The sequence below is a fragment of the Physcomitrium patens genome, chromosome 11 (genome assembly GCF_059467195.1).
Source record: "Physcomitrium patens ecotype Gransden chromosome 11, ASM5946719v1, whole genome shotgun sequence".
NCBI lineage: Eukaryota > Viridiplantae > Streptophyta > Bryopsida > Funariales > Funariaceae > Physcomitrium > Physcomitrium patens.
In genome coordinates this window covers 7,360,765-7,371,419 of record NC_143420.1, presented here as the reverse complement: position 1 = coordinate 7,371,419, position 10,655 = coordinate 7,360,765, and the positions used below count along the sequence as shown (strand labels likewise).

The following is a 10,655-nucleotide window of genomic DNA, read 5'->3' as shown; positions in this document are numbered from 1 at the left end:
GGCAAGATTCATTAGGATGCGGTAGTCAATGGCAAGATGCGGCAATCAATGGCTGTTGACGGTAGGGTGTGTCAGTTGGCGATAGTTGATGACAACAACAACAACAACAACATAGGAGAGCAACAGTAGCAATAATGACACAAAACAACAACAACAGCAGCAACAATGACTCAAGACAACAACAATAGCAGGAGCTATGACACAGAACAACAGCAACAACAAATGATAGCAACAACAATAACAACGACACAAGAAGGAAATTTTTTTTTTAGGAGAAAATAAAAGAAAAAATGCACATAAGTTTTTAAGAATTAAGACTAGAACATAAAAGCAATCGTGTCGATGACATGTTGAGAATGTTTTAGAGAAAGAGAGACAATAGTAGTTAGAAGTAATATGCACACATATGTAAACTTACACACAGAGAAGAAGTGAATTTATTAATAGGATTATCTTCCTAATACAAAGAGAAGGAGAGAAGATAAACAACGTCTTCCAATTACATTCCAAACACTGTAGCTATAGTAAATATTGTAGACTATAGTAAATAGTGTGGAGAGCATCGGCTACATTTAATGCTCTCAACATAAGGAATATCTATCAAACATCTTTTTCTATTTAAGAATATCATTATGAACAACACAACAATTTACTATATCTACGCACACAATTGAAGACCCTTTAATATCCATAAAGTAACAAGAATCATGAAAACAAACCCTAAACTAGAAATTGCTTCAATTGTGTAAAAAAACTTGTAAAGATGGGTTGAACCTCAACGATGGAGAAACCCCGGCATAGGGAGGTGATGTGGCCGATCGGTACACAAAAACCAGTCTGATGTGGCTGGTGGAGCCAACGAGGATCGGTGGTAGGAGATGTAAGTTCCAAACCCGCGGATTTCACATCCATCCAAGCGACGTTTCGTCCAATTGAGGTACCATGATACCCCCGCCCGACATTCCGATAGGGACCTCAATCGGAATTTGTGAAAACGAAGCTAAAAAGTTACGCAGCGAGATGGGTTATTTTCCTCGATCGGGGGATATTCAACTTTCCCCGCCGTGTCGCCCTCTCTCGTAGCGCCGGTTTTTTTGCCCTCTTCCATGCATCGCTTGTTTGCCGCAGGCTTGGTTCCAGCTCGCCTTCGCTGCGTGCACAGGATAGATACACAGAGACTAGGCAGGATCAAGGCGGTGGTGGAAGCCGTTGGGACAGGATGCGGAATAACACTCGGCCAGGCGCGATGGCGGATATGCTGTTGCTCGACGAGTCGGGTGATGGCGACACCGAAGACATTGCCAGTAATGGTACAAACGGCTGTGGCGCTCCTGCGTTGTATCCTCTTATGTTTTTTAGCCATAATTATTTTTTTTGTTGTTGTTGTTGTTGTTGTTGTTATTATTATTATTATTATTATTTCTCTTGAGAACTGAAGTGAGTTTTTTTTTTCTTCCCGTATTTTGATTTGAATTCGTGGTCATTTGGTTTTGCTTTGGTTGAGTTCTGGGGTTTGCAAGTGAACTTATTTGGTAGTTAGGTTTTCTGGCATGGCTGTTTAATCGGTTTCCGTGTCTGAAATTGAGTGGGAATCTTGCATCCTTTTGTTTTACCGGATCATTGCGGAGCGTTTGAAGTTTAGCTCTAGTACTTGGCTGTAGTACTCTTTGCGCCAATTCTTTGGTTCCTGCCTTTCTTTCTTTTAGCATCTCATAGAAGAATTTATTTTTTGCGTTGTCTTCGTTGTTTTTCCACTCGTGGCCGTAGGAATAAAATCTCGTTAGAATTTTTAATATCTAGGCGGGTCCGACAACTTCGGTTTTTATTGTGTAGTAAATAGTTGGCGGTGAGGCTGGTACAGCTGTTTTGTTACACAAACGGCATCGCGATTTCAGGGAGAAGGTTATGGCTTGAAATAGTCGCGAAGTACATTTTCATGATAGTAGTCAATTAAAAGCATCTTTGTTGTAGTCACTCTTGACAAGGCAAGCATTTCTGCTTTCGATTTTATGTTGGTCGTTTGGAATGCTTCTCGGAAAATATGAGAAATCTCGAGTGATTAGCAATTTTAGGGTTTGATCTCCGTACTTGGTATCGGAAGTCCGTATTGTCTTGGTTCCTAATTCTAGAAGTATTTGTGATATGTGTTGTTCCGTTAGCATCTCCACTAGGCCCCGGGAGAATATTGGAAGTCCTAAGCCTTAGGTTTTCATCACCATTTTAGGGGATACGTAGTGGTTTGAATTTTGATATACTGCGTCTTTTAGAAGTTCAAAGATTGCTCAAGTGTTGTAGGTTAATTGGTGAGGCTTGATCTCGTGTTGTGTTCTTAACAAGATTCTAAGACATCAATCGGTAACACGGGCAGGACAATTGGAGTCTCAAATTAAAGCAGGGTGTATCAAACGAATCCGCGTGGAGAACTTTATGTGTCACAGCAGCCTTTCTTTGGACCTTATTGATCGCGTAAATTTTATTACTGGTCAGAATGGCAGTGGAAAGAGTGCAATCCTTACGGCTCTGTGTGTTGCATTTGGTATCAAAGCACGAGGTACGCAGCGTGCCACGTCGCTGAAGGATTTTATCAAGAATGGACAGAGCTATGGTGGTGTAATAGTGGACATTAAGAATGAGGGTGCAGATGCCTTTAAACCCGATGTTTATGGCAAAATCATAACTGTGGAGAGAAGAATAACAGAGAGTGGACAGAGTTTCTCCATGAAGGATGAGCGTGGGAGAAAGGTTGGGCACAAGAGAGAAGACCTTCAGGAACTTCTTGATCATTTCAATATTGAAGTGGAGAATCCATGTGTGATCATGACTCAGGACAAAAGTAGGGAGTTTCTTCATGCTGGTAGTGAGAAGGAGAGGTTTAAATTTTTTTTCAAGGCGACACTGTTACAACAAGTATCGGACTTGCTGAAAAGGATTGAGTTTAGTCTTGAGGAAGCAAATGGCGTCATTGAAGGAATTAAAGAGGAAATGCGGCCTTATTTGGAAGAGTTTAAATCGTTGGAGGATCAGATAAAAAATGTCCAGCATATTGAAGACATGGTGCAAGAAGCAGCTGCTGTGAAGAAGAAGCTCGCGTGGAAGTGGGTTCAAATCACCGATGAAAAGCTGCTAGCTGAGCGAGCAAAGCTAGAAAATTTTCGGGGTAGGATAAGTAGATGCCAGGAGAAGATAGATGCCGCAGAGGCAGCTATAAGTAAGGTCAGAGAGGCCATGACAGTGAAGCAAGCAAACATACAGCAGCTTCTAGAGACAACTGGACAGCTGAGAAACTCTCAGAGGTTACTAGAAAAAGAACTATCTGAGGCAATTAGAGAGCGTGCAGGGCTTGAGGAGGATTTGCAAAGGAAGAGGAGAGAAATCGATAGTAGCACATCCAGCTTGAAAAGACTCAAGCAGCAGACACAGGAGATTCTTCGAAAACATGCGCAAAACACTCAAGCTGAGGCCACTGAAAGGGATCAGCAGTTTAAGGCTCTCAATGAAGCTATTGATTCAAAGAAAAAAGAGTTGAAAATTCTGATCGAGGAAGAAAAAGAGCTACAAGTTAAAGCCGATACTGCTACCCAGCAGGTCGCTAGCATCAAAGCTGAGATGGACGAAATTGGTCAGAGTCTTCGAGACATGCAGGGTTTTCTTCGCCGTCTACGAGAACAGCGAGTCAATCAGATGACCACCTTCGGCGGAAACAGAGTTTTACGTCTTCTACAGATTATTGAACAGCGCGAACGCGATTTCTCCATTCCGCCCATTGGACCGATTGGATCCCATCTCACCCTGGTTGATGCAACCTGGGCTCTCGCGATTGAAATAGGAGTTGGAAAGCTTCTCGATGCTTTCATAGTAGCAAATCATAGGGACATGCTGCTACTTAGACAAATTGCCTCAAGAGTGCAGTATGGCGATCTCCAAATCATTATCTACGATTTTAATTTGCCCCCACTACGAATGAGACCAGACCAGCTTCCCGATTCAAGCTTGACGACAGTGAAGTCTGTCCTCCAAACAGACAATACTGTCGTTATGAACACTCTTATTGACCAGGTACTATCGCTAATCTGTCGCTCAAGGGCCTTGTCAAAGTGCCTACGTTTCTGGGTCTCTCTTGTGTTGATATTTCGCTGAGAACTATGTCTCTGCACTCTCATTCCACCACCCTTTGGGTGAGTTGTTCAATCTTTATGTACACGTGTGTGGATGGGTGCGTGCGTGTGTCTCAAGAACTTTATCGGTGTTCTGCTATCCAGGGGAGCGTGGAGCGGTTAGTTCTTGCAGCAGATTATGATGAAGGTAAAACTATTGCCTTCACCAGAGGCCGTATCAGCCAGAATGTGAAAGAGGTGCTCACGAAAGATGGCTTAAAGCTGTTCTCAAGAGGAGGGAGTGAGACTGTATTGCCTAGAGATCGGCGGATTCAAGGGCGATTGGGCGTGCGTATCGATGAGCAAGAGGATCAAGCCAATGCCCAAATTAAGGAATTAGATACCACGTTGCGAGCGGCTGAAAATCGCAAGCGTTCAGCTGAAGACTTGGCTCGTAACTGCCATGCTGGTTTACAATCTGCCAAGAAAAGGAAGGTGGAACTTCAACGTGCTATCACGAAGGATGAGTTTCGGTTGCGAGAGTTACAAAATGCCGCTCGTGCAGAGTCAGAACTTGAGGCTGAACCCGATGTACATGAGCTTGAAGAAGAAGCGAATAAAGTTAGGGACGAGATCCAGCTCAATCAGGACATTGCTGTAAAAATGCAGTTTAAAGTTGAGAGAGCACAAGAGAAAGTCGATGCAGCAAAAGCCCAGTTTGATGGACTACGTGAGTCAGCTAAAGTGGACATCGAAGCTTCTCGGATTGCAGAACGGGAGTTGATGTTACTCGAGGACGAACTTAAAGAAGCTGTTAAGCAAAAAGAGCATTTTGAAGGCGTAATGGAGAGGAATGTTTTGGCTCCAATCAGATCTGCGGAGACAAATGTGGAGAATCTGCAGACTGAATTGGCTGAAAACAAAGAGAAGGCTCTGCAAGTTTGCCCAGAACAAGACGTGGTCGACCTAGGTGGTGTTGGTGAACAGTCGATACATGAGTTGAGCGCTCGCTTAACGCGGTTGAACAATGAGGTTCGACGTGAGGAAGAGCAGAATGAACCTTTGGAAGAGCTACTGAATAAGCGAAACCTCATCGAGCGTCGTGTTAGCAAAAAAGAGCTCTCATACAACGTCTTTCGCAGCAAACTTCAGGTGCTCAACGATGCTTTCAAGAAGCGTTGTAGCAAATTTGAACGTAACTGTGTGTTCCTCCGTCGGCAGTTGACTTGGCAGTTCAATGGCCATCTTCGAAAGAAAGGGTTTAGTGGCAGTGTGAAGGTTGATTATGAAAAAGAGACACTAGCATTTGAACTTCATATGCCCCAAGATGCTGCTGGTAGTGCTGTCCGAGATACGCGGGGTCTTTCTGGAGGAGAACGATCATACTCAACTTTGTCATTTGCGTTAGCACTTCACGATATGACAGAAGCTCCATTCCGAGCGATGGACGAGTTTGATGTCTTCATGGATGCTGTCAGTCGCAAAATCAGTCTTGATACAGTAGTGAATTTTGCTGTACAGCAAGGTTCACAATGGATATTTATTACTCCCCATGACATTTCGTCTGTGAAAGCTTTAGACGGACTAGTGAAGAAACAGCAAATGTCGGCCCCTCGTCCTTAGGAGCAATCTTCTCCTCGGGTTTCCTTCAAGTTGTACATATGAGAACACAGTATCACTGGAGGGAGGATACTTGGAATGTTCCTTGAACACCAGAACATGTACCATAACAGGGTCGCGCTGTAATCTGTAATCCAAGATCCCGAAAGTTTGGGGTTGTAGGGTTTTGTCGACCTGGAATTTATAGCAGGCAGTCCTCCCCGAATAGTAGTAAGAATTGTAGTGGATAATCAAATTTTGAGTAGGTACAGAGAATATTGCACACTTAGGAATAGAATGATTGATCTCAGGTAGAAAAGGATTGATGAAGGAAAGAATGTTGATAGTTCATTAGGGACTTGATCGCTGGTTTGAGGGAGTTCAGGTGGAGCTAGGAGTTCAGGTTCTAGCAATTTTCTTTGTACTATGAGCACATTCGTGCGCAATGTCTAATCAATAGTGTACTATAATATGCCCCATTTCAACTCTTTGTAGGTTACTTTCTCAGTTTGTTTCACGATGGGGTGCAGACCGTGGGTGCACACAGTGGAGAGAGAAGAGCTTCGGCTATCTACTGCAAACTCTCCATGATTGATTAAGTCCAGGTGATGCTTAAATATTATATAATCAAGGTAGTTACAAGTTTGTAAGTTCACAGGCATGCTAGTCCAGCAAGTGGATCGGTCACATGCAAGTTTTTTGGTCCGGTGAGCTTATCTTTGCTCTACTGGACAAGGTTCATTCTTCTTGGAAGCACGATATTGGCGCGTTTCAATAAGTTGGTAGAAGCCTGCTGAGCCATGTGGCATACCATTCCCTGTTCAAGACGGCACAGTCAGATAGGATACATGTTAGCATGATATTTCTATCTCCAATGTGGATGCTTTTAGCTTAGTGAAATGGACAGCAGTACCGTTGTATGATCATCTATGCGTTCTTCATAGTAATTAGATTGGAGTACTGTATCACTAACCTCATCAACCGTCAAAATTTCACGCTCCTTCATGATCCAGACGCCGTTGCACATTACTGACTCAACGTTCTCTGTGCGCATGCAGTTGACAATGTTTGCAATTCTGCATCGAGAATGAACATGAGTATCAGTTTGTTCATGGACGGTATTCTCTGATAGTAATTAACCAACTAAGCGGAATTTCCAAGAGGAACAGATTAGTACTTACGGGTCAAGAAGAGGCACCATCGTCCATAGGTCAAGGTTGAGGATCACGAAGTCTGCCTGCACAAAATTTCATGAATATTCGATTCATGCTCGTCTCATAAGCAGTCACCTTTGCCCATAAAACATGGTTTTCAGACTCAATCGATATATGTCCATTCGGGCTCAGAATTTACATCAGTGGCAGAAAAGAGAAGCAATGTAACCTACACCTTGCAACCCCAGGAGAAATACCAGGACAGAAGAAGCTGTTGCGCTTAGTTTATGTTGAACAAAAATACCTTCTTCCCGACTTCAAGGGACCCAATCTCGGACTCCCAAAGAACAGCCTTAGCCCCATTAATGGTTGCCATTTGCAAGATAGTCTCAACCGGCAGGGCTGTAGGGTCAGTCATGCCTTTTTCATACGCCTGTCTCCCTTTGTTAATTAAGGATGCGAGGTACATTTCATCAACTGATTCATCATTGAAAGAAACACAGCGTAAGAACAGACTCAAGATGAAACTAAGCTTGAAGGCATGTTGATATTCACTAATGCAACTAACTTCATACTTGCACTCCATTTCAAGCAGTGAAAGCACGTAGCATTCATGGCTATATGACGAAGAAAAAACAGACATGGTTTACTAATGAAGTAAGAAAAAAAAAAAAAAAAAAAAAAAAAAAAATCAAGAAAGTTAACTCTTCACCTAAGCTCATGCGGTTGTTCGAAGGAGCGCCGTCGGTGCCAAGAGAGACACATATTCCCGCCTCCTGCATCTCAACAATGGGAGCAAATCCGAGCATTCTCATTGCAGCTGCAGGACAATGTGAGACCTTCACGTCCCGCTTAGCCATCATTTTCACCTAACCTCAACCATCCACACGCCCATGTTCCATCAATTAGTTGAGCACATAATGATAAAATTTAGGGCCTCAACTTTATGGGGCTCTTCTGTGTTAGAAAGTATGAGTTTGATGAATACCTCACTCGAACTAACCCAAACAGAGTGAGCAGCCAAAAGATTCTCCCCAAGTACTCCAATATTTTCCAAGTGGGTAACCGTTCCATGATCAACCTCTCTTGTCTTCGTCACCCACTCATTCTCAAAGGGTATCTCTGCAACATGCTGTATGTCAATCCACCACAAAACATCAGTGACCAAACCAATCTATTGTCTTCACTTAATACCGTCCCCATTTGAATTTTGGGATATTAAATAGAATGACCTAGTGGAAACGTAGGCTGAGCGATACCATGTGGATGCCAGTCTTGTGCTTATCAGCAGCTGCCTTCGTGGAAAGCAACAAGGAGTCAGTTGCATTTAATATTTGACGTAGTCCAAACCAGACCCGAATCCTCCCTTCAGCGCTTCCATTGAACTTCTCGAAGAGCTCCTCCTGAGTCTATAGGTTCACAAAACAACCGCACACAGGGTAAGGGCTGATATGAAGAAAAATATGAATAGAAGACGGTAGGAGTTTGAGTTACTATGTTTGACCTGCAAGCAGGACTCTGTGGTTTCAGAGGCCCAAGTCGGTGGCAATCCCTCCCCACAATCCATGGTTGAGCGAGTCAAGCAAGCTCTGATGCCCAGCTCTTCTACAGCGCGGGCCATGGCAGACACATGCTGACCACCCGCTTCTGCAAAACATGTCACCTTAAGCCCCAGGTGATCCATCACCTCGTTAAAATCTAGATAAATGTGCAACGAAAAGTTCCAAATGCCTTAGTAATGGTTTCAACAAATGCTGGTGGGAAGTCTTTAAATTCAACCTAGTAAGAGTGCAACAATGCAGTAATGCAAAAACTTGCAGGAGTCTAGAAACAGAAGTCCTCCTCTCAAAATGACCTCAAATTAAGCAGTTACATGGCAAGCTATGGTGTACAACATGGACAAACTCGCTGAAAAAGATTAGGGGTTTTGTACCCCGGAGTGGATGAGTTCAATGCCACAGAGCAAAGTGGACCAGTACGATTCCTCTTCCGTCATGTTGGACTCGTATGGCCAAATGCGGCCGTGCAACCAAGTGAGTAGATCCACATCGTCAGCTATGCCGCGTGCTAGTTGTTGCGATGTGTGCACATGTGTGTTAGTCATTCCTGATTGATTCACAAAACAACGAATGAAACATACAAAATAACTCTCCACAACACCTGCATTCCACCTATTTGCTCTCAAATTCAGTTGCTAGTACAACCAGTGAGCCTAATCGACAGATTTCAACTTATCCTTTCCACTCTGGAGTATCATTTTCCTCCAGAGCGGGGTTGTCTTGGAGTTTGTGTTGTGCATTACAACAGGCAAAAAAAGAAAAAAGACAAAAAGAAAAATTACACATAAACTCCTTCAACAATATAAAACAGGACAGCAGCTAGTAAACTAACGAAATTCGAGGAGTGAGGCTTTGACTAAGAAGACATACCCGGCAGAACCCATTTAGAGGAGAGGTCAACAATCGCATCTGCTTCGCTTTTATATGCCCTCAAAATCTCCTCCGTCTTTCCAATTGCAGCAATTTTGTCTCCCAACACTACCATGGCTCCATTGTTTTGAAACACGCGCATCTCCTTATCCATAGTCAATATATTTCCATTGACCAGCACCGTAACCTTAACCTTCTTATCCACAACCTCAGCCATCGTCACAACTCTTCAAACTTCAGCAAATCCTCAAATCTTCCACTTCTAAAACCCTAATTCGATCCCAACGCTGTACTACTAGGAAGAGTCTCAATGTCTTGACACTTCACCCAGGCTCCACTCACGCCTGAGACTCCTGCTTTCTACAAACACACTCCACAGACGCATCCTGTAGAGATCCTGAAGCATTACATATTTAATTACATTTCTGACTTTTACCACATCACTGTAGCGCTGAAAATTGCATAACACTACAGCAACAGTACTACATTCGGTGATAATTCCTTTTACTGAATTGGACCTTGCTGGCGAACAGCTGTAACCGACCGGTTGTTTGGTGGAATTTTTCTGCGTCCTTTGGACGATTGGACTCCTTGCTCACACACCTCCTCGCCATCAATCCTGCCTCTATCAATGAACGGAACCAGCATTCTCGAACACCGCAGCTTGTAATTTGCTGCTGGAATTGACGCTACATCTTCCTTTGCACCACTCATCCCGGTTTTAAATGTTCTGAAGCTAATGCCATTTGTTCGATTTTAAACCATATCAATAGTTTCCTATTTCGGTAAATCCGGAGGCGCTGATTCAACATTCGTATTGGATTATCTGAAAATTTGGCGGTCTAACTTGAGTGACGGAGATTGCTAATTTGTATTGTCTTTAGTAGCTGAGAGTGCTAATGAAACAGATTTTGTCGTGATGTAGCACATGCCAGTAGGTGTCTGTTTTTTCACCCTTTTTATCAGCGTTCTGGGTATTTTTTTCATTATTTAGCAGTTAGAATTCGGCCTTATGGCTTCTTTTCGACTTTTCCAGTGTCTGATGCTGAGTAGACTTGGTATTGCAATGCGGCTGCTGGTTCGCACTCTAGATGTGCAACTGTACGTAGGTTACGGCTCTACTGCAGTTACGACGAAGTTTTGGAGACTTAAAAATGTAGAGCGGTAAACACGATAAAGTCTGGGACGATAACGGCGGCTTGAAGAGAGCTCCGGGTGTACTAAGAAGCATATGTTTTTTTTTCTGGGCCTGTTAACATAATTGTAGCTACTTTGGTAGGGCCCAAGTTCTGTAAGTCTTTCCTGGGTTTATTTCAGTACGCTTTTCTGTTGATTTAATTACGTCGAGATTAGAAAGTTAATTTTGATGTTTGACACTA

General features: G+C 43.2%; 2 protein-coding genes across 3 annotated transcripts; one reads left to right on the top strand and one right to left on the bottom strand.

Annotated features, from left to right (window-relative positions):
• Window positions 1-781: 781 nt before the first annotated feature.
• LOC112288500 (structural maintenance of chromosomes protein 6B) lies at window positions 782-6,178 on the top strand. The gene is made up of 4 exons (XM_024532702.3): window positions 782-805; window positions 971-1,338; window positions 2,346-4,056; window positions 4,260-6,178. Exons 1-4 carry the CDS (start codon window positions 782-784, stop codon window positions 5,715-5,717), a joined length of 3,561 nt encoding a protein of 1,186 aa, XP_024388470.2. The 3' UTR covers window positions 5,718-6,178.
• Window positions 6,179-6,283: 105 nt separating this feature from the next.
• Window positions 6,284-9,864, bottom strand: LOC112288501 (uncharacterized). Of its 2 annotated transcripts, none has more exons than XM_024532704.3 (10): window positions 9,277-9,864; window positions 8,781-8,953; window positions 8,352-8,510; window positions 8,107-8,256; window positions 7,836-7,979; window positions 7,560-7,716; window positions 7,152-7,324; window positions 6,875-6,930; window positions 6,667-6,769; window positions 6,284-6,510 (listed from the first exon to the last, which is right to left on the bottom strand). In XM_024532704.3, the coding sequence occupies exons 1-10, from the start codon at window positions 9,491-9,493 to the stop codon at window positions 6,418-6,420; spliced, it is 1,425 nt and encodes a 474-aa protein (XP_024388472.1). In that variant the 5' UTR covers window positions 9,494-9,864; the 3' UTR covers window positions 6,284-6,417. The 2 variants fall into 2 exon arrangements, with proteins under 2 accessions (XP_024388472.1, XP_024388473.1); XM_024532705.3 differs by having other exon boundaries at window positions 8,781-8,914; window positions 9,277-9,653.
• Between the last annotated feature and the right edge of the window lie 791 nt (window positions 9,865-10,655).

Excerpts from the sequence above, each read along its gene's own strand:
- LOC112288500 (XM_024532702.3), top strand. The coding sequence starts at position 782 with ATGGAGAAACCCCGGCATAGGGAG. Across the intron at positions 806-970 it reads AGAAACCCCGGCATAGGGAG|GGACCTCAATCGGAATTTGT; the intron begins GTGATGTGGCCG and ends ACATTCCGATAG. Across the intron at positions 4,057-4,259 it reads TGAACACTCTTATTGACCAG|GGGAGCGTGGAGCGGTTAGT; the intron begins GTACTATCGCTA and ends TCTGCTATCCAG.
- LOC112288501 (XM_024532704.3), bottom strand. The coding sequence starts at position 9,493 with ATGGCTGAGGTTGTGGATAAGAAGGTTAAGGTTACGGTGCTGGTCAAT. Across the intron at positions 7,980-8,106 it reads ACAAGACTGGCATCCACATG|CATGTTGCAGAGATACCCTT; the intron begins GTATCGCTCAGC and ends ATTGACATACAG. Across the intron at positions 6,511-6,666 it reads AAATTTTGACGGTTGATGAG|GGAATGGTATGCCACATGGC; the intron begins GTTAGTGATACA and ends CGTCTTGAACAG.